The sequence below is a fragment of the Tribolium castaneum genome, chromosome 2 (assembly GCF_031307605.1).
Source record: "Tribolium castaneum strain GA2 chromosome 2, icTriCast1.1, whole genome shotgun sequence".
Taxonomy (NCBI): domain Eukaryota; kingdom Metazoa; phylum Arthropoda; class Insecta; order Coleoptera; family Tenebrionidae; genus Tribolium; species Tribolium castaneum.
Genome location: NC_087395.1, coordinates 21,146,637 through 21,170,464, shown reverse-complemented (window position 1 = coordinate 21,170,464; position 23,828 = coordinate 21,146,637). Strand labels below are relative to the sequence as shown.

At 32.2% G+C, this 23,828-nt stretch overlaps 1 protein-coding gene across 18 annotated transcripts in view; it reads left to right on the top strand.

Moving 5' to 3' along the window:
• CLIP-190 (Cytoplasmic linker protein 190) overlaps positions 1-23,828 on the top strand; it is a 45,612-nt gene that overhangs the window by 8,735 nt on the left and 13,049 nt on the right. For 4 of the 18 annotated variants that reach the window (XM_015983676.2, XM_064354879.1, XM_015983674.2 and 1 more), the window contains 12 exons: positions 3,562-3,621; positions 6,628-6,708; positions 6,811-6,894; positions 6,959-7,111; positions 7,158-7,373; positions 7,424-7,625; positions 7,673-7,898; positions 10,771-10,821; positions 14,808-14,948; positions 20,015-20,179; positions 20,235-20,255; positions 20,333-22,732. In XM_015983676.2, coding sequence (XP_015839162.1) covers positions 3,562-3,621; positions 6,628-6,708; positions 6,811-6,894; positions 6,959-7,111; positions 7,158-7,373; positions 7,424-7,625; positions 7,673-7,898; positions 10,771-10,821; positions 14,808-14,948; positions 20,015-20,179; positions 20,235-20,255; positions 20,333-22,732 — 3,800 coding nt within the window. Of the gene's footprint in view, positions 1-1,633; positions 1,808-3,561; positions 3,622-6,627; positions 6,709-6,810; positions 6,895-6,958; positions 7,112-7,157; positions 7,374-7,423; positions 7,626-7,672; positions 7,899-10,770; positions 10,822-14,807; positions 14,949-20,014; positions 20,180-20,234; positions 20,256-20,332; positions 22,733-23,828 lie in introns of those variants that run through there. The other 14 variants (XM_015983678.2, XM_064354881.1, XM_064354880.1 and 11 more) reach the window with 14 other exon arrangements.

Sequence of the window (23,828 nt, the reverse complement as noted above, 5' to 3'; positions counted from 1 at the left end):
ATACAGTATGTGCATAATTATTGCTCTATTGACTTAAATGCAAGATGTGAATGTAAAACCTTCTATTATTCCATTACAATTATTTCATTCATGCAGAAATCACAAATATTTTTGTGCATGCTTGTGTAGTTCTATAATTAGAATTAGAAAGGTGATGTCCTTTTGTTGTCAAATGAGAATTTATTAAATAAAGATGTGACTTTCAGCGGACAAGGAAAAGTTTTGTAAATTAATTGGACAAGATTGAACTAGTTGTGGGAAATAACGTATTTTGTAGTATCCTGTAATTCGGCGTGTTTTGGAAGCAATTTATCTCCATTATCCTAAATTGGCGCCTCATTAGAACCGCTTTTATTTTTATAATTACATTTGTGTATTTCTATGATGTATTCTTCCTGCAAGCTAATGTATTCTAGTTTTTTTCAACAACTCGGCAGTTTTGATTATGATTATTATAAATAGTTTGACTAATTAATTGAATTTATAATGGTTATTGCAGTTTTTATCTGCCGATTAACATAATAACTTGCGAATTATTGAATATCTATTGTTTCCAAAATATTTGTAACATTAATTTTTTGCACTGTGGCCTCGATTGTGTCTTAATAAAGCAGCATAATTATTACTTTCCGTAAATCTTGTACGACACATGATTTAAAAACTAATTTAAAAAAGCAGCGATATTTCCAATTTTCATGGTTTATGGAGAAGGAAAAGAGCGGACAATTTTAATGAAAAATTAAATTGTAAACACGAAATTTTTTCCAACTGTACCGTCACACTCGTTCGTTTATTACATTTTGCCTTAAAAATATTTCGATTGATTGTTTGTGGGTGCTTTTAATAAATTTTATCACCAAAAGTCGTTATTAATCTTTATGTGCGGCATTTTTGCATATTTTTGTATAATGTTGCCGCTTTTTGGCATGTTTCCTACTCACTATTAAAATTGAATTGTGGGTGACTGGTACTACGGGCACTTTTATATTGTGAAAAAATCTAATTACAGTTTTCTTAATTTGTTAGTTATCCTCCCACTGCAGGAGTTGGGCCGTTTTACAACGACAAAGATACGTTTGGTTTTGAAAAAATATCCGTTTTCCTACGCTTGTGCCTACACGTCCAGTCTTCTTCATCATTTTGTGATTAAATTAAAACCTAATTAATTCAAATCACACTTGGGAGATTTATTGAATTCTTTGTAACGTGATGTCAACTCATTGTTTGCTTCTTTTCACAAACGCAGATGACAAAATTGCAATATACATTCGTTATTAGTATTAATGAGCTGTCATTTTTTTAACCGACTCCTACAACAGATGACTTATTAAAACCTACAATGATTTTTTCGTTTTTTGAAATTTACTGCGCAGTTTATGAATAATGGTAAGTGCCATCTAAAGAAGTGTTTATCTTCCAGTAGTAAAACGCTAAGTAAACACTAGATTTTTATTAGGGTAATGTGTACTAGACCGAAATATAATAATTTTGAATAAGGTCAGACGTTTCCTTTTCACCGATTTTTATGAAAAACAGTTTTTTCGGGCTGTTGCTCCACTTCAACATTGCATTTAAGGAGCAGAGCGGTCTTCCTCTGTGGGTTTCGCGTGTTTTTACAAGTTGTCGAATCGAGAACTTGACGGAAAGTTCGGTCCCCCCATTTGTCCCATTCGCAATAATAAGACAACTATCTTTCAGTCCGCTTTCAGTCACCCGACTTGCAGGTGTTGTTGTTCATTGTCTGTTGCAAAAACAGTGGGCTAAATGCCATCCATTGCGTTCACAGAGCCGGATATGAATTACCACGGTGAGAAAAACTGATTTTTCGGAGGTAGCGTTTTTGAATTTTTCAATTTGCTTTATCACTCAATGCCGGTCATAAAGGGGATTGCTTTGTTGGAAAGAGTAATAAAGTGTAAAATAATTTTCCCAATTGCATAAGGAGAATATTAATTTTCTTTTTAATTGGCATGAAATAAAAAACGGCACAAGTTGATTGCTAGCAACGAATTAAGGTCATGCAAATTTTCATTTTACTTTTCCACTGCAACCCATAATTGGTTGGGACAATAATTTTATAAAAAAATTAGATACGTAATTCGCACTTTAGTGCCCGGTTCCAAATTACAAAAGTCAACAAGTCGTGGTACCGCCTGTGTTAATTCAATTTTCTTTCATGTTTCTTGCAACAATAGTGAAATATATTCATTATAGAAAATGTTCAAGGTGACTTTTATTGTAATGCCGCGTTGTTCTCATAAGTTTTATTATTATAAAACGAAGCTTTCTGTTGCGTAATTTATCAGTAATTTAATTGTTTACTAAAAATAAGTCAAAGTCATTCCTTGTAATTTATTTCTTTGTATGCGCTCCGCCTTAACTAACTAAAAAATTGATCTTATTATACAATATGAGATAATTAGTAATATCCTGGCGCTTCTACTAAACGAGCCCTTGTTCAGTTTTGACGCCCACCGAGACATTATTATTAAAATATTATATCTCAGTCAATGTGGAGTGTTATCCTTAAACAGTGTCAGAGATCGTGTAGGCTTGTTTACTGTAATAAGTAGGTAAAACGGAATTGTCTCATTCAATTCTCGAGCAAATCTAATTTTTACGTTTATTACCCTTTGACACCTCAATCCACAGAGGGATGATTGTGCAAACTTAACTAAACTAGCGTTTTACTTTGATACGTGACACATTCTCTCCAAGATTGACCCTTCCAGTCTTGTAATTAACATTAGAGGCACGTTTCCGTAAATAAAATGTTAGTGAATGTGGGCGTTTTAAGACAATGTTTTCATTAAAAACTGCATTTTTGAGCAAAGTTCGTGTCAATGCTATTTTTCGTCCCTAATGAATTATTCAAGTTTGTTGCTTGGACTAGCGTCGGAATCTCCGCTTTTGCTTCCTTGACACTATCCACCTTCTATGCTAAGGCTAACCTACATGTGACCGAGAAAAATGCCGGATTAGCGTAGGCGTGTAGTGCTTTAAACACTGTTAATCATTAATTTTAGAATCACAAGTAAATATTTTCAACAATCACAAACCTGTCGTGTCAATTTTAATCACAATGGAAAGAAGAGTATGATTTGGCTTCTGAATTTTCCTCAAGGATAGAAAATTGCCATTAATTAAATAATAAACTTGGACATATTCAAATGTTTGCTTAATGAAGTCATTTCGCACACGGGAGTGTTGGGTATTCCTAAAGCCATGCGTCACTTTTATTTATTAACAGTGTTTGGAAGGATGTTCCAGATTTGATTTTTTCGCGTCATAAATCAATACCGTCGATATTTACATGATCACGTCACTATCAGTTCGATTTAATAACATGTAATATAAATAAAGTGGGTTGTTGGTGGGTTGATTTGGATTTTTAATTTGCTACAAGTTACGAAATACTGAGTCAAGGTTCTGTCGGTTAGTTTAGATTACAGGGATGAAAAACTACACTCTTTGTTGATTCCAAAACGCTACCTGTGAAAGTTCTCAAAATTTTGTTTTCTGCTTGGTTTTGCTACATTTTTGTGTTTTGTGGCTTCGTAGATAGTTCAGATGATTCAATAAGAAGACTAACTGATGATTTTGGAAGACATAGATTGACAGGTATGTAATTTGCATTGTACTTAAATGGAACGTGTTTGTATTGTCACTATTGTGTTGTCACTACTCTTTCTTTTTTACGAATTGAAAATATATTACAGCACTATGATTACTGTAGTTAGTAAAGGTAAACATGTCGATATATCTTTCTCATATTATTGTTATTTTGATGTGTGTCACTTTTTGTCGTTAAAACTTTTATTGGAAATATAAAAAGTACTTCTAGTTTTATTTTAAAGGCGTATTAATTTTATCATAATTTGCATGGAATACCCCGTTAATGGTTTCGAGCAATATATTTGATATACAGAAGGTGAGTTTAAAGTAATGCGTGAAATCGAAGTAGTAGACTTTGGTAAAATTAATAAAAAAACATAAATGCTACGTTTCGACACCATAACAACATGTATGACGTTATTGGTTTTTGAGTAATAATGTCATTTTAAATTCTTTAAAAGGCAATCAACAATTTTCGATAGTAGTACATACAGTTCTATATATTTCTGATAGTAATCAGAAAAATTAATTAAACTTTTTTCGATAATTACGTACACAAACACAAAAGGGTTTATCTTTTTGTTATTCCTTTATTTTATGAGGTGTAAAAACTGCTGACGTCATAAATTTTGAAATAATGTCAAAATGAGAATTTATTTGAATAATAAGCCATAATAAAGGTATCAATTTTATGCCTTACTTATTTTAAACTGTATAATTCAACTCCTTTTTGGTTGTTATCATAAGACTAAAACATTTTAGGTATGCATTTTTACGTATTAAACACTGGATTCTTATAACTATAAATATTTCTATAGAATGAAATGTGAGCTTCATTAAGTTTTGTTTTTAATTTAAGTGAGGTCGTGTTTAACCGAGTTCTTTCGGTACATTATCTATAAGTGCTGTCTTTTTTCTTTGGAATAATTATAGTTAATTTTCATGTCAGTACTGTCAATAAATAATAAATATACTTCTTAATTGTAGGAAAATACTCGAACGTGTTTAGTATTTTTACACAATTTTTTTTACAATAACAGTTAATTTTACTTGTATGACTAAATAAGGTATATTTCCGTTCAGAATTTTTACTTCTTTATTTTATAACTATTTAATTTTTTTCTAATTCTCAAAGCGGTGTTAAAATTTCAGGTCTGGTATAGTACTAAAAAAAACAGAAATATAGTTTCATTAGAAAACATATTTCTACTTTTTTACCGTATGTTTTTTCTTTTTGTACAATATTTGAAATTTAGAATTTTTGTCTGTTTACACACATGACGAAAAAGGTATAAAACAAGTGTTAATTTGTAAAATCAACAAAGTAAATGCTAATAATACTGAAGTTTTACGAAGTATGCTCATAATTATTTTGCACTTTTATTTTTTGTACAATCAGCATAATGATAATACAAGGTGATCATAAATGATCCTGCATCAAGTTAGTTTTTTGTCAGTTGGCAAAGGCAACTTGATGGATGATTGATTATAATCTCCCTTTATTAAAAACTTGAAAACTGAAAACATTTTATTTACTTATTTTGCCTACGTTACCTATTTGAAAATTTCGTTTATGTCGGTTGATTTTTTTTTCAAAATTTCACTGGATGAAAAATATAAGTGCTTCTAAAATCAGAAGTCGCTTTGTGACATTACAGAACCTTCCCATTCCTATCACTGAAATCTTTCAATAATTAAAATGGGCTCTTTTTTTCCTCAAAATTTTGTCTTTTAATTTGATTTCCCAAGAAACAAAAGTTAAAAATAGGTAAAACAAATTTTGTATCTTCGGCAAAACAGTAATAAGTACAGTGTGTGTTTGAAAGTTGTGTAAAGATCTTAAGTAGAGATTAGTCGAAGTCAGAATAACTCAATTTGTCTAATCCGAATGTTTATTCTTTCTAAGATATAGAGGCAAAATTGAAAATTCATTAAAAAAAGATATAAAGAAGTTTTATTTTCTTATGTGTGGACTTGTTTTCCTGTAACTTGAATTCAAATGTAACATTATTATTGTGTTCATAGATACCTGTGTGAAAAATGGGACATTGGATTTGTTTATTTACAATGTGGATTCGTCTTTGGTGCATGACGGCAACATTTATTAAAAAAATATCTTATTATAATTATTCTTAAGGGAATGGGGAACTTAGTTTACCCCTTTTAATGGAAATCGAAAATAACATGTTAATTTTGTTTCAACGTTTCTTTTTTAAATTTTGGAAATGACAAATAACCGACGTATTTACAGACTGATCCAGAAATACTGAGTCTGTTGGCAACACATTTGAAAGTATTTGCTCTCGTAGTTTGCGACATTGCAACCGAATTCGATTTTTCTTGACAATTATTTGACGTACAACCCCATGAGAATGTTAAATTGTTGTTAACTGGAAGCGTACTCCATTGGTATTCTTAAAAAGGTAAGTCCAGTGTTGCCAACAGACTCAGTATTTCTGGATGAGTCTGTACTTTGTGACTTATCACAAAACCTCTCATCAAAATTGACTTCTTTCTGTTTAAAATTTTACCTTGAACTTTACATAAATATCTGAGAAAATTTATTAAGTTTTGGTACACTTTCATTATATAATTCAAATCTATCTGATCTTAAATTTGTAACAAATACTGGCGCGGTAATGAAGTTATAATCCCAACTTTAAACCGAACTGAGTTAGAGGCCAGCTATAAACATTTTACTGTTGAAAAGTTGAAATACACGTCTTTAGCGCTATCATTTAAGACAAAGTTGTATTTTAAACTGCCAATGCCTTTAACCTCAGATAACTGGAAATAAATTTTTGTCACTTTATTTTAAGTTCAAACCGCTTCAAACGTAATCGTACGTGTTAGAACTTCAGTTCATTTATTTCCTAGATTGTAATCAATGGAATATGAATAATTTGTGTCGACATGTCCGAGAGACAAAATCTTGAATATGTGCTGTAGTATGTTTTCCTGTTTCTGTGCATGTCATCGTTATCTTGATTGCATATTTGGTGGTGTTGTTAGACCTTATGGAGATGGATGAAAGCGAGGAAGACGGTTTGGATTATTTAAAAAGCGCACCACGTCGTTATAGATACTCTTCTAGTAAGTCTTTCATTTCATCATTTTCCATGTTTTGTGTATTGTAATGTCACAATTTCGTTTGCACTTGCATGTAATGTGTTGCTTTGTGTGTTGCTTGCATAGTTGGTAGTACTGCTTCATCTATGGAGGGTCTTTGGGATTTGCATCCAAGACGCTTGAGCGAAGCTGGACTCAGCCGTCATTCAGGTACTTAACTTTTGTCTCCAGTTCTCCTCAAATTTCCTTTCTCTGAATGTACATTTTTGGATAGATTCGAGCGCTGTCTTAACTGAAGACACTGATAGTTTTATGATTGGTCAAAGAGTATGGGTTGGAGGCACGAAACCTGGTACTATAGCGTACATCGGGGAGACTCAGTTTGCGCCAGGAGAATGGGCAGGGATTGCTTTAGACGAACCTATCGGTAGATTTCTCTCACTTCTGGCTTGGGATAAAGTGTAGGGTTTTAGGCAAAAACGATGGTTCCGTCGCCGGTGTCAGATATTTCCAGTGTGAGAATAAAAAAGGTGTTTTCTCGCGACTCACTCGTCTGACGAGAGAACCGTTAGAACAACCCGGAATGGGTTCGAATGAAACATTCACTTCACCGACTAATGGTATCAGGAGAAGTCCAATTTCACCAACTGGGAGTACCAGAAGCTTACTCAGAACTCCTGCGTCTCTAAGTACTGCTGCAACACTCATAATTTTTCTCTTCTAAAATGGTTATTTGAAGGCAATTCTAACACAAGCCTGACCTCAAGTGCCACACATGTCGATTTCAAAATCGGCGATCGAGTTATCATTAAAAGCACCCAAGGTTCCAAAGTTGGTACCGTGCGTTATATGGGCCTTACTGATTTTGCTCCTGGCGAGTGGGTCGGGGTTGAACTTGATGACCCACGAGGAAAAAACGATGGTTCAGTTGAAGGAAAAAGGTTCTTTCATTGTCAAACATCGACAAAATTTGAACCACCGTTTGTAGGTACTTTGAATGCCGTCCACATTTTGGCCTTTTTGCTCCCATTTCTAAAGTGAGCAAATCACCATCGAAGCACAAGCCTGGAGCTTGTGTGGTTCATTCAGGTGGTCCGGGACTTCCCCCGACGGGGATTAGAAGAGCCAACTCAAAGGAATCAATGACGTCTTTGGCCTCCCGCACCAGCACTGCATCGAGGGTAAGGCTTGGGGTCACGTCTCTAACTCCGAAGGTAGGTTGAGTGTTGTTTCTGAACACACGAATTCTTGGGAAGGAGAAAGAGTTAAGAGTATTCACTAGCCACTTTGAAAGTGAGCGAATAAATGCACTCCGATTGATTACATAATGAATATTACTTTGGGTTTACAGAATTCTAAAACAAATACAAATTAGATGAACATCTATACTATATTAAATTGCCTACATCCCCGAAAAAAAAGATTATACAGGAATGTATTTTTAAATAACTTATCTCAAATTCCCAAGGTCTTTTTTATTAAAAAGAAAACAAAAATTAAAGCTATATCAAAAACTATTGTATTTAGAGCCAAAGGATCAGGCAGTTGTGGAGATTAAATTTTCGTTAAGAGGGTGTTTACAGATTTGTTGAACTTTAGCTTTAACTTTCTGAACATTCAGAGTTCTAAAAACAATATTTTACCTGAGAAATACGCCACAGTGAGACTTTATTTAACAAAATAGATTGTTTATAGACTACTGGTGGCAACAAACGGCAATTATATTGAAAAACACACAATTTTAAAAAATTGCTCTTCATTATTATTAGTTTTTGAAAAATAGCAAAAATAGTAGATTATTACAATTGCGTTTATTAAAAAAAATGTAGTTACAAGACTTATTTTGCATACTATTATGTTCTAGCAAAGTTTTCTTTGTACACCATAAAATTTTACAACAGATAATGGTGTTTAAGTTAAGCAACCCTTACAATAAGATGTTTTGACAAGGATGACCCGAAAAAATTTACGATATTGATCGGTTCGTCTGAAAGACTACAGACTTTCTGCAATAAATCAGTAAATCACACAATACGCTTGCCTGAGTGATTATCTTGAAGGGTCCTTGCGGTTAAAAATTTAATGGTATACAAACAAAACGTTGTTACAATAAAGATCAGACATTTTTATTTTAACTTATTTTATTTTTATTAAGTTCCTCAGTTTTTATTATGTATATTTATATTTTCTAATACAATAAAAAATTATTATTTTTGAATTTACTATCAGTTCCTCTCAGTTTTTTAACTTAAAAAAATTTAAAATTCATCAAAAAATTAATAAAAAATACAAACAGTACTTCTTTTGTAATATAATTAGATACTAAGTACGTATTAAATAAGGTTTAACAGACTTATTAATCAAGTTTGATTGATCTGAATTAGTACAGCAGTTTACTATCAAACTTAAGCTTTCTTTTTTTTTAATGGGAACCTCTGTCTATTTTTATGTCATTCGATGCGATATTAAAAAATTAACAATTTTTCTTATATAAACCGATCGCAAATTTTAACACATATCTAGTTATTTGCCAAAAACTCGGTTTGTCAACTATTTTCGTGAGAAATTTAGAGAACAAAAGTGTAACATGGTTTCCACCTCTGTTTATTTTTATATCATTCGTTGCGGTATTGAAAAGTGAATATTTTTTGTTGATACAACCATACCATAAATCCTAGCAAATTCGGAGCTATTTGTCAAAAACTTGTTTAAATTAAAAGCAAAAATCATAAAACCTTCGACTGAATTCTGTTATTTTTTGCTCTATTTTTGACGGAATTTTGTAAAATAATTTCATTTCTGCGTAAAAGACTTTTTATAACTTTCAAAAAAGGCAAACGTTGTTTTATTTTCAGTGTAGGTTAGTGATCTTTCGGCATTTAATTTTGAAAAAACTTTGTGAAATAATTGAAATTTGTATTTCGAAAATTTTAAAAACGCATCAAAAATAATGAACCGTGTAAAAATGAAAAATATAAGTAAAACCTAAATTGAACTACCTACTGAAAAATAGAGCAGAACAAAATTGTGAAAAATGAAAAACTGAATAAATCTCTGAAAATAATGTCTACTTAAAAGTTGATCTGAAAAAAACAGGAGAAAAAAACGAAAAGCAAAAAAATTAATAAAAACTGAATAACTGAGAAATAAAATTTTCTAAAAACAAAAGTATGAAATTTTTAACCTAAAATTAGAATGAAAAGTTTTTAAATTAAATCTGGACAATCTGCTCGAGCAAAATTAGGCAACAAACCGTAAATTCTTTTTTTTTCTACTATTTGGTACTAATGAGAATGAGATAGTACTTACTGTAAGAATTTTTTTGCAACAGGTAATGCTAGCTACAAATAAATTATCAAAATTAAATAGAAAGTATTAATGTTAATTTAGAAGTACTTGTTCCCCTCATTTTTAATACACAGAAAAAAAATATATTGGCCCTTTGTTACTATCAAAAGTCTTTAGACAACTGTTTTTGCGAAATAAAGTGTTATATTGCACTGGGCTGGTAAAATATAAAATAAAATAAAAAATCTGTGAACACTATCTTAAAGATTTAATTCTCTATAACCGTCTGGCTGACAATTTTATCTAAAAACAGCAGTTTATGATCTTATCTTTAATTATCCTATCTTTAATTCAGAAGAACGATGCACAAGTCGTAACTCGGAATTTTATTTAAGTCATTTTAAAATACCTCGCGTTAGAACATCAGTAATATTTTTGTTCTGGCTTGTAGGCAGTTTAATTTACTAGATGATCTGTCTAATTTGTATATGTTTTAGAATTTTTTAAACCTAAGATATTCATTATTTAGCAATCGGACCGCCTTACTCGCACACTTCATTTCCGAGTGGTTGGTGAATACTCCTAACTTATCTCTCTCCGTGGACAACACCAACCAACCACAGATAAGTCCAGTGTGGTAACAATAACATGCATGCGATTCCGATTTTGATTTCTAACATGTAGGTTTCAATTGCGTAGCTGTGGTATTTGTAACACGAATTTATTAATTTTTTGTTGGTTTGTGTTGGCTTCTTTGACGTTCTAAAACGCCTGGTGTGACTTTTGTTTGTTTGTCAGAAGGTTGCGCCCAAAACTTCGACGCCCATTCCCACGAGGACCGCTCTTCAGGTAACTTACTAAACCTGCCGTTCAACACGACACAGTAAAACCGTTGGCTTTTGCTTCTGTTATGCATTTTTTTAATTATTAACTACGATCAGAATGCTGTAGGCGTAGATGTTGATGGTTCATAGTTTATTGTTTTGGTAATTATTGTAACAGTGTTGTTAGTTTTGTAGAGTTATAGTTGTAAGTTCTTATGTTTTAATAAAATTTTTACTGACCCACAAGCCACTGTTCCTTCCTTTTCCAGTTTTCTCGATTGTAGGCGTGTTGAGAATTTGAGTGGGATTTTTCCAGTTGTGAAAAATAAAGAAATAAGCAACAGCAACGGTCTCTCCTTGTTTTGTGCTAGATGAATGCTTAATTAAATTATACTGTTGTTATCTGAAACAATAAATGTTATACTAGTGAGGGCATAATTCTTAAATTAATATTTAATATACCTTTATGTCTGCGTCGTGGGACGAAATCAATTATCAATTTTCATGTCTTATTTTGTATCAATTAAAACAAACATTCAATTTGTCTTTTAATTTTTAGTGGACATCCGAGCGAAATCTATAATTACAATTAAACACAAATTCATTCCGGACCCGAAACCTAACAGAAACAGTTAAAAACTCTAATATGAATCCATTTTTTAAAACAGTAAAAATCAGTAAAGTTTAGCTCGTAATAATCGTCCATATTTTTGTTTTCTCAGAGTAATAATAATAATTTTTCTTTTTGTGCGAAATATTATAAATAATTGCGTGTTTAATGCAAGAATTCTGTAAGGTGGGAATTTTCAGCAATTCAACAAATACTTTTCTAAATTAATTTTCGAAGTTTTTGGATGTAAAGATAAAATTGATAGTGGAAAATTAGTTGAATGCAAATGTGAGAAAAGTTTCTTACATTGTGTTGATAAACCTTGCCTAAAATGTGAAAAAGGACATAAACATTCAGGTCATAATTCTAAAAGCCGTTCAGCTATGGTTTGCAGAGGAGTTTAGGTGATAAGATGATTTAAAGTAGTCAAAAGCTGGTCTTTCATTCGAAGTATTAATTGGTGTTTTGAATTAACACTTGTGAAAAATTATCAATTAAAGTCTCTAAATTGGAAGACTTTTATTGCTCTAACTTGTAAAGCTGTTTACAACCGATATATAAGGTGCGGTCGTAAAGATTAGACACCCAAATCATCATCAAGTATGGAACCGTCCCAAGTCTTCTTCACTCACGAAAAGTTATAGTTTTATAATTCACTAGTAATAAAAGTAGAAGACTGTGAAAAAAATTTAAAAAGAAGTACTTATTAGGTTTTTAAATAACTTTTGTGCGCTGAATTATTGTCTGATTTCTTCAGGGTTTTGTTGATACTTTATTATTGTTTTATCAATTTTAAATTTCTCTTTTGAAACCATTCGGTCAAAAATAATCACCCAAAAATGTTTCCTGTTGAGCAGAACCTAAGAGATTATTTTCAGGTGACTATCATTAGAATTACCAATACTTCTAATGTGGGGTATAGAAGGAACATCCTGTATTTTAAACAACTATACCTATGATCGATTTTGTGAATAAAACCTTAAATTTTGAAACCGAACCATTATGATGGTGCTTCTTAATGGATTTGGTTTATTATTCTAACATAGTCTTCTCTTCTAACTTAACGTCTCGTCTGTCCAATGGAAAAGTTGATTGATGTGAAATAAAATTTCAGTATGTTAATTATTTGTATAGTTTTTTTATTTTATTTTATTTATTTCTTAGTTATTACCTACACTTAAAAACCCTTGAACTTCATATTGTACGAGTAATATGCTTTTTTTATAATTAAAGAATTTTCTTTCTTTAATACTTCAATTTGTAAGAAGAGCTTGAAGTCACAGAACTATTTTTTTAAACAGAACTGCTGTTTCTTGTTCAGACCTAAGTTAGATATCGAAAGAAACGGACTTTTAAGAGTTATTTTTAGTACAAAGTATTTCTGATGGAATTAGCTGGAGATATTCTTTCAGATTTTTGTCCAGTGCTAAGAATATATTTCTGGGTAGGTATTTTAAAACTTCTTATAGCTTCACAGGAACCTTTAATCACGTTTCAATTTTTGTACCTTCTGATATGTCGATGTTAAGACAAAATGTATTGGACTTGTGAAAAGGTCACATGGAAATGGCGACTAATGTGAACTAAATACAGTATTCTGTGTTATTTGTTTCCATTTTTTATTATTTAATTTATTTACATATTATATTCAAAAACCCTTATTAAAGTTGGTATGTTAAGATGCTTTCCAAAGAGTTTTCGAAACTTTTTCAAGAATTAACTAGTTTTCTTCCATCAAGATTTTGAGTTGTAAGAAGAGCTTGAAGTCATACTTTTTTTCAACAATACAAAATTAAGATATATTTTTAGTACAAATTGTTTCTGATGAAATTGGGTGAAGATCATCTTCAATAAAACTCTGACTAGTGTTGTAGTCTCTCTAAAACTTTTCACGAGATTGTAGGAAGGTGAAAATATTTAGTCAAAATTTTTGCAGTTTTATTCAATTTAGAACAAAATTTAATTTTAGGAAATATGTAATGTGAAAATAAGTTGCTGTCACACATGGAAATGGTGACTGATGTGAAATAAAATACAGTAGGTATATTATTTATTTTTTTACTGTTTAATTTCATTATTCAAAATCCCTTAAAAATCATTTTGTAGCATCACTTTTATTTTAAGACAGGATAGTTATTTATTCGTATTTTTTTTACTATCTCATTTATTTTATTTTGTTCAAAACCCCTTAAAATTCATATTTTAAGATGCTTTCTAAAAAATTTTTGAAGCTAAATCATGTTTAAATAATTCTCTTTTCTGGAGCCCTTGTAAAGAGCTTGAAGTCATAGAACTACTACAATTTGTTTAACATGTGTCCTACTTCTTTGGTTGTATTAAAAAAAATAAAGGTACGGTCACGATCAAAAAGAATGACACTCTCTCGTAAACTAACCTGTTTGTTGAAATTTATGACCTAAATTATTTTAGCCGAACTTTCGCTGTCCCGCCAGGTTGGTAGGGGTGTCACTCTTTTTGATGTGACTGTACTTTTCGTAATTGGTTGAAGATAATCTTCAAAGCTCTAGTCATTATTAACAAAATGTTGCTGAGATCTTGAAAGCCTTTTCAGGCCATCACAGAAAACTTGAATCAAATTAAAAATTGTGTCCATTTACGTTATGAATGAACTTATTTATAACAGGGTCGCACTGGTGTAAAAAATCATTTATCACGAATTTTGGTTTAAGGTGAAACTGATGAACGAGTTTAAACCATGAAGGAAGTGCCAACAATTTCTTGGTCCTGATAAAAAAAAACGTCACCACATTATCATTATTCCTTGTTATAGTGCCTGACGGTTTTCCGTTTGTGCGTATCTTGAACACAATACGTTACAGTAATTGAAATCTAGTGATTTATAACTTGCAATTGAAGTTGAAATTGAAATATATTGACCGCTGCAATATAGTATTAGCAAATTTTAAAAGTTATTCGTTGCGCTCGATTAGCTTTCAAAGTCGAAAGAACCATTTAAGTATTGTATAACATGCGTCAAATTAAATTCTACGATGTAGAAAAACTAATCATTTAGTCAGTTCTAGTTTTACTTGAATTCATTACAGGAACTAAAAATAAGCAACTGTTTCGACCATGCGGAAACCCACACATCAAAACCAATTTCAAACTCCAAAACTTTGATAACGGCGTCCCACGACGAAAATGGAAATGTTACAATAACTTACCCTAACATCACGATTCAGTTTCAAGCTGGCATTTGTCGGTAGCTGGTGTCCTGGACCTCGTTGCTGTTGCTTGTTGTCCTGTTGTAGTACTTTGTTTGTACGTAAACTATTTCTACGTTTACGGGGTAATGCCGCAGACTTTACCAACGGTTTTACTGTGAAATGAGGACTTCTGGCGAATTAGTGTTTAGAGTATGTATGATTTTGTTGGGACAGGATGTGCTACGGGAAAAACAACAACACATAGAACAGCTTTTGAAAGAAAGGGATTTAGAACGGGCCGAAATTACCAGGGCAGCGAGCCAAGCAGATGAGGCCGAACAGAAGTTCTACACACTTAAGCATGAATTTGAGCAGGTATTGTAATAGATTTAATAAAAATTACATTTAGGATTACGTGTATACGGCTTTCCTAATTTTGGATTTTATAATCGAATGATCTATTTTTTACTGAATACTTAATACTGAAATGAAATTAGACGCAGGGTAGCAAATATTGTATACCGAGAAAATAAAAACAAACTGAAAATTTTGCATTGCCTCATTATTTTTATTTTTGAACGCTGTTAATACGGTTTAAGGTACTACGAATAATTGTAGGGAACAAAAACGTAGAGAATTGTTTGTTTTTAGAATCCACGATAGTATTCTTCCTCAATGGTTAGATTTAAATTTGGTATTTCATTTTTAAAGTAGCTATTTCAGTAGGTACAGGATTAAACCAAAAAACATTGACAACAAGCCCTCTTTAATGAAAATATTTTTAACATGGTAATATTTTCGTTTAGGTATTCCGGAAATCACTGTCAATTTTTCTTACTGGGGGTTTGCTGACTTTTTTTTTGAAATTTGAAAACTGAAACTTTTGAAAAATGAGTCAAACACGATTTCAAATTTTTTAGAAATGATAGTGGTATCGATTTTTTAAGTGAAAGGTGCAAACCTAAAAATTTTCTAAAACTAAAAATTTAGATATGGGGAAACCTGATAAAGTTAATAGCGATTTCCGATTAACCTAAACTGCTGTCATGTTGAAAATATTTTCATTGAACAGGACCTAACGGATTTTAGTTGCGTACAAATTTTCAGATGTCTTTATTAGAACTCTCAATACTTCTAATGTGAGGTTTAGGCGGAAGACCTATATATTGCTGATGTCTGTGTTATTTTTTGAATAACAAATTTTTTAAGAAACATTTAAAACCCTAACGGTCGGTTTTACCAGAAAATTTGAAAATTTGACCTAATTTCTAGTAAACCAATTTCCAGTACCGAAATACGTACTTGAGGTTAAAATTTAACCGGAATCCGAAAGCCTGGATTTTAACCTGAAATACCGGCCGTTAAAGGCACTACCATTGTTTCAAATGAGACGTTTAGGTCACTAGAGCATTTTTGATTGCTTTCAGGACATTAACCAATGCAGAGAGAGATATACAGGGTGTATCAGAAGTACGTGTGTTAATTTTAACACCTAATAAAATTCATCAAATACAACAACTTTTCTATATTTTTAATATAACATTTTGCAAAATTGTTATTTATAATTTTCAGTGTTTTCCTCCTTTCTTTTGTACACGCAAGCCGGTCAGTGTTTAATAATTAGTTTGTTTTCATAGCAACAATTTTCATTGTTGTTTTAAATTGTTTAAATTGTCCGTTTTCATGACAAGGAAAATAGTTCAGCTCTTTTATTTTATACCCTTATAGGCCGGGTACACGTTTCAGTATGTTATCTTTTTCCAAATTTTAAGTAAATCTGCGATTTTTTTATTGAAGAATTACAAATAGTAAAGATGTTTTATTTGTTGAGCTCTGTTACCTGTTAAATTTAAGACACGTATTTTTGATACACTCTGTATGGTTTCGCAGATGTTTTAAAGGAAATTTAGTTATTTTGTGTAACTGTGGAATTGTTGGTAGTATTTTGGGCAATTGTTTACTAATTAGTTTTTAAATTTTTGATATATTTTTCTTTTTATTTAGCTCTTTTGCGACTACTTAGCTACCTTATCTGGGGTCATTGAAATATCTATTTTTGGCGTCGATAACTGAAATTGACATTTTTACAATTTTTGACTGCTACGGTATCGATTTTTTACACGGCATTATTTGTTCAGTTGTATGCAAACAGTGCGGTAATAGTTATAAATAATACGAGTGTGAAAATATAAGCTTAAAGTTCAAGGGCTGTCATTATGCAACGAGCGTATGCGAGTTGCATATCTAGACACCCGAGAACATTAAGTGTTTTTGCATAAGTGTTATTCAAAATATTTTTTGTTGGTACATTTTAATTTAAAACATCGGAAGCGTGTTTTAAAATAGTGAAAACATTAATTTAAAACACGTTACTATGGGGAGCGTGTTTTAAAATAGTGAAAACACGTTGTTATTGAAAACATGTTTTAAAATAGTGTTTATAATCTAGCATTTAGATATTCAAAAGAAGGCTAAAATGTTACCACCAAAAAAAATACATACATGAAAATTTTATCAAATTATCAAAAAAAACGTACGTTTTTTGTTTTATAGCTTGGTAAATTTCTTTTCTAGTGCCTCCTTATACATCTGGGTATTTAAGCTAAAAGAAAATAGATAAATGATCAACATTTTTCTTGCAATTTTTTATTGTTGATTTTAAATTAAATTGCTTGCCAATAAGTACATTTAGGTCTTTAACAATCTTCATACATTTGATGAAAAGGAAAAAGAACTTGTTTGAAATAATTGTTGGTTTGTGAAACTGAAAGATATTACGAATTACGATTTTTTATAGACTTTTTATTTTCTAAATTTTTATAATAAAACTAGTTACATCCACTTTGTTTTTAAACATAAACTAGTAATTTGAGCTAGTGAGTGACTTCGTAATTCGAATGTCTGAAGGGGGCTTTGCCCCACTTGCAAAGACAACTAACATGCGAAAAATTAGGAAACACATCACGATCAGATGTGTAGTGAATTCAATTTCACCCTGTATATCCTCGTTATTTGGATATGAATTTTGTCTTATAATCAATTATTACATTGTTCTCTTTTAATTACTTTTTTTCAATTATCATTAACTATGCTTTTCATAATACAGATTCAATTGTGCAGTTTGTTGTACAAAACACTGACTGTAGACTTTATAAAATTATTACTCTTTATAATTTTTTTATTTGGAATAGTTTGGGAGTTACGCAAAAACATTCAAACTGCTAGTACAGATCTCTCAGTAATAAATGAGACATTATTCATACGAATAATTGTACAATAAGTGACATTTCTAATGTAGCATTTTTAAGTGTTTGATTGTTTTCAGCCCAAGTATTACACCCAAATGTAAATAAAGAAATATCATTTGACCGTGAATTTTTAAATCAGAAACGTTACTTATACGACAAAAATAGGCCTTTTTCCTGACGGAAAATCACATACAACATAGTCTAAATTCACAATTACGACAACTACAAATCCCATTCGCTCCAGAGTTTGAGCGATAAAAATAATTAATCGAACGACAAATAAAAGGACTCAGAACGACAGAAAAGGAAAATGTACAACTGTAAAAATTTCAAAGTTAAAAAAACAATAATAACACAAGAAATGTATAATATCCTAATTTGCAGTCGCGGTTGTGTTGTATGCCTCCGGACTTCCTACGTAACGAGTGGGAAATTTCATTTTTTCCATTTTTGGGGAATTTAATACTTAAAATACTTAAATGTCAATGGTAAAAAAAGTGATTTTATTATGATGTTAATTTTTAATAAACGATGTCATCAGCATGTTAGTTAATTTGTTATTTTTCTAATGGTTAATTTATTAGTTTCTGTCGTTTTTCCTTTTTTTCGGGCTCATAAAATATTGTAAACATATCTTACTTTTAGTATATTATAGTGTTTTAGTGTGAGGACCGTCGTATGCAGTTACTTACATTGGATTAATCACAATTATTAATTATATATTATACTTTGTGAAAAAAATGTCTGAAATGCTTGTGCTTAAGTACACAGAAGAAGAAAAATTTTGAAATGTTTTTTTAATCCTTTGACTCCTTGGAGTATGACCTTCCTTTTGATACCTCTAATGAATTTATTAAATTCTAGCATTCAAATTCTCTAAAAATCTGGAAATTGACTACAAACTTAATAACATCAAACGATTATTTGTAAAGTTATCAAATATACACTTTTTTATACCATCTATGAATGTAGAATCGTAGTAGGTATTAAAAGTTTGCCGCTTCATTTAATAAAAAACGAACAATGTTTAGGTTTTACCGTTTGCCTGAGTTTATAAAAATTGGTACTTTTCAGAAATTCCGGAACTATCGGAAAAAATAAACAGTCCGTATAACAATTATTGAAAAAATTTTTGATGATAATTTTTAGATAGTTTCTAGAGATACCCAATTTTTTCAAAAGTGCTTGATTGAAGTTTTGACGTGCTTTTCTCTTTAAGACATCACCAGAAAAATTGGATAATTTAAGGCAAAAAATTATTAGTGAGGGGGAAGAATTTCTGTAGGTCAGAACTTGAAAATCGCTTTTACTTTCTGGAGCTTCCCAGTGAAAATACATTTCATTTGTGGTGGCACTTTGTTATTTACCATAGATTTTTTGAAAATAGTTCTAGTTTCCACACAGTAATTCCTGGTTAAATTTTTGTTAAATTTCTTTAAAACTTGGATTATTACAAACGATAAATCACAAATAAAGTAAATCGGTAACAAGCCGTTTCAATGTATTTTTCCGCATAAATAAGAACTGATTGATTTTTTTAATGAATAAATGGATGTTTTTGTAAAAATTATTGATGATAAAAAACGTGGAAATTGTAAAATGATATCACAAATATAATTATGAATACGAATAAAATACGAATGTTTTTTGTTAAATGGTTTAAAAGCATTTATAGGTCAGCAACGTCATATTTACAGCATTACAGCATTTCTTAATAATGTTCATCTAAAAAGAAGGATTTTAGTCAATTTGTGTATGTCTGTCTGAAGGCGGCCCTATTTTCCATCCGTTATGTAAATGACTTGTTTATGTAACAAAAGTAAACATTAATTATTCGTATGATTAATTTCCATAATAATTTATTGACACAATAAAATTAAAAACAAAGAGTCATTGAGACATTTTGTTGCGAATCAATGAATTAATTGTGTTATGGACTCAGTGTTTTCATTTGATTGTTTGCTACCTCATTTCTACCATTATTATGCAGTTCAAACATGTAATTAAAATTTACCATTGATTTAAACAAAATACGGGCATATGATTTATTTGAATCTAGCAGTGCATGAAAACCACTTCTCTCATAATGGAAATTGTAATTTTGTTTTCATTCCAACTTTGATTATTCTTTGTTGATTCAATAATAATTGATTAATCAAAAAAATAATCAACTTTATGTTTCTCTCTTAATAGTATCGCTCACAGTGCGAGCAGAAGGTTCGGGAAAGTGACGACATTTTATCCAAACTAAAAGTAGACCGTGATGAACTCTTGAGCCAATTGGAAGATGAAAAACGGAAAAATGAAGATCTCCAATTCCGATTCGAGGAAGCTTCGATTACTAAAAGTGATATCGAGGTAAAAATAGCAAACATTTTGTCCTTGTATTTATTGTTTCATCCACTTGTTATAGGAGAGTATTCTTGTTCAAAGTGTAAGTTGAAGCATGCTCGCATGTATCAGCTTTTTAGTTGTTGTTTTTTTGTGTTCTTCATAAAACTTTACCTCTAGGCTACCAGCGAGGGTTATGTTAAACGAATCAAAGAACTTGAAGCAAAGCTTGAAGAAGACCGTCACAAAGCCGAACAATTGGAAGCAACCTCCAACAAACTCTTCGAAGCTGAAGAAGGCTTGATCAAGGCTCGTGAAGAAATCGAAGCTCTGCGAAAAGATCTGGAACAAACGCGCACAAAGAGAGAAACTCTCGAAGAGGATAAAACCGCAACCACACAACTTGTTGAAAGTTTACAAAAGCAAGTCGATCGTGCCAAAGCCGAAAACGAGGAAAAACTCAAGACCATAAGCCAATTGACCGAAGAGGTGTCGAAAATCAAGGCCGAAAATTGTGAAAAGGAGAATGAACAAGTTGAAAAATTCAAACACGAACTGGACCACCAGAGGAAATTGCTTGAGAAGTTTGGGCAAACGCACGCCGATCTGGCCAAAGAGAACGAAAAACTTAAGATGGACCTCAGTGCTAGAGCCCACGATTTGGAGGTTGCAACTGATGAGCTGGCGGCCAAAGACAAAGAAATCAAGTCGTTGCGTGATGAGTTGGAAACTGTGCGGAAGGAGTTGGGGCACAAGACTGATGATTTGGAACGCCAAAGAGTTAATCTTCACGAAGTTGAGGCAAATCTGGAACAAGCTCGAGGTGAGCTTAAGGAGAAAATTACCGAAGTTGAGAACACCAAGAAAGAATGTAACCTCCAGGTTAGTCAAAAGGACCAACAAATTTCAGACGCGAACAAGACGATTGCCGAACGTAGCGAAGAAATTAAGAAACTGGCTAAGGAACTTGAAGACGTTAAACACACTTTCGAGGATAGTAAAAATGAGATTCATAGCAGACACGCTCGGCAAGTGGCTTCTCAAGACTCGCAACTGATGGCATTGTCGGCAGAAATCCAACAAAAGAATGAGGAAATCACCAAATCGTCAATCGTGATCAGCAAACTGGAGGAAGATCTGTGTGCCAAAAACGGAATAATTGAAAAATTGCGTCTGGAACTTGAGAACTTTGAAAGTCAAAAATCAAGCCATACGGAAGCTTCGTCTTTATTGAATGTGAAATTGAACGAACTGTCTTTGACCAATGGAGATCTTCAGCGACAACTTGCTTCAGCCAATGAGCGCATTAATGGCTTACTTGAGCTGAAACAACGTCTCGAGACTGAAATTCAAGGTTTAACAGCTCGGTGCGAAAACGGAGCTCAATTGGAACAACTCAGAGCGGAAATACAACAAAGGGAGAGTATGCTAGAAAGAGCCAAAGCCGAGTTCGAGCAGAAATTGCAAAATTCCGAAAGGTTGCGACACGAAATCGAGCTGCAGAGACAACAAGACCAGAATAACTTTGCGCAGATGAAAGCTGATTTGGAGGCAAAATTACGCATTGCCTTACAATCCGAAGAATCGCTTAAGCAGAGATGTGACACTTCTGTTGGCGATTTGGCGAAAATGCGCGACGAGTATCGAATGAAAATTGACGAGTTGCAACACGCCGTTCAAGAGAAAGACTTAACTGTGGCCAATCTCCAGAACAAATGTTCCGAGGCCGTGAAACAATACGAAGACCAGCTCCGAGTAGTTAACGATGAACTGAACCGAAGACTGCAAGAATGTCAACAGAAGATTTCGTCCTTCAATGACGAAACCGCCAATTTGAAGCAAGAACTGGCCAAGAAATCTGAACAGCTGATCGAGGCACGTGCCGAATCCAGCCATATCTTAGCCCAGAGACAACAGCTCGAAAACGAGCTCAAACAGAAATACAGCCAGGACACCAAGCAGTTAGAATTTGAACTGAACGGGAAGAACATGGAGCTAGAAAAAGCTCTAACCGAGGTGCAACTTCTGCGAAACGACTGCCAAAACACCAATAGTAACTTAACCGCCAAAGACGACCAAATAAGCGAACTGGCCGCGCAAGTTAAAAACGCGCAAAACGTGATAAACCAGTTGCAAGAAGAACTGACTACGACCCGATTGAAGCAACAACAATCGTTCAATGAGCACGAAAACGTACAAAACCAATGCAAAGGGTTACTGGACCAGGTGGCATCGCTCACTGAGCAAGTGAAGAATGGCGAAGCTGTTTTCAAAAATTTGGAAATTGAGCACAAAAACGCGATGCAACTTGTCAACAGGTTGCGGATTACGGAGCAACAGAAACAGCAGTGTTTGCAACAGTTGCAACAAGAGGCTTCTTCGGGTGGTGATAACAAGAACTGCGATCATGTGATGCAGCTTTTGAATCAAGTGAAGGTCGATAATACGACTGGGAATACCGAGAAGATTTTGAATCTTCAAAAAGATCTCGATTTGTTACGGAACCAACTTGCCGAACGTAACCACCAGTTCGATGTGCAGCAAAATGAGTTGTTAAGGTTGCAGCAGGAACTAGTTAAGGTAAGTTTTCGATTTAGGTGCGTTATGTTGGCCCAACCAAGAGTGCTACGTTGGTTTTAGTTTTTTTATTTGGGTTATGTTAATAGTGGTCCAACCATTTCATGTGCTGAAAAAATGCTCGCAAATGCTGTACTTTTCTACTACTTATAGGTAGAAACACATCATGCTTTGAAATAATTCAAGATTTTATGTTAGAAGTTGGTGGTTAGGATAAATGACAAAAAAATACAAATTTGTTGTAACGTTTCGACACGTTCAGGGAAGGTCAAAAAACAAATTAGTTACTTGCAAGTTAATTATTCGGTTGATGCAAAATAAATTTTAACGTGCGATTAAAATTTGGTGTATAACAAACACAGCAACTTCTTATTCCAATTTGTACCATTTCGAATTAATGTATAAAATTGAAAGTTAATTACATTCTTCGACGAGTGACAAGACTCAAAGATAAAAAATGTTTATTTTGAGTTTTGACCCAATCAGGTGAATTTTCAGCTACGTTAGTTAATTCAAGTAAGAATAGGAAAACCCCATTTAGAAGCTTGAAAAAAGTAGAACTTACTCTTTTTTTAGACAAAATTTTGGCATTTTTCTACACGAAATTTCGCTCATAAACAAACGACATCTAGTAAAATAGGCAAAGTAATATCAGTTTCATTTCACTTTTGTGATTTTGAGTTACAAGACCTTACAAAATAAATGCATTTCAGGTCCAAAAACAATCTAAATTGACTGAAATAAGGTAAAATTAATATAATTTTCGATCAAATTTTGTTGTTTTCTAATCAGTGTTTGCGAAATTTTCCAGAGAACAATTTTATTGTAAAAATGTAAAAAGGCTTTTCGGCTTATTTTGACGAAATTTTGCTAAAAAACTAGCAAAATCGGGAAACTAACATCAAATTACATTTATTTTGAGATTTTTAGCTGTGTTTTGACAATGTTTTTACCTCAACAAGAGTATAATTGCGTGACTTTTCGGGTTTGTAGCTGAAAAACTGTTGTGGCTCAAAAAATGCTGAATGAAATAAAAAATAATTTTTGTTTTAAATTCGTTATTTTTTCCTCTTCTAGCATTTTGACCAGAATTGATTGT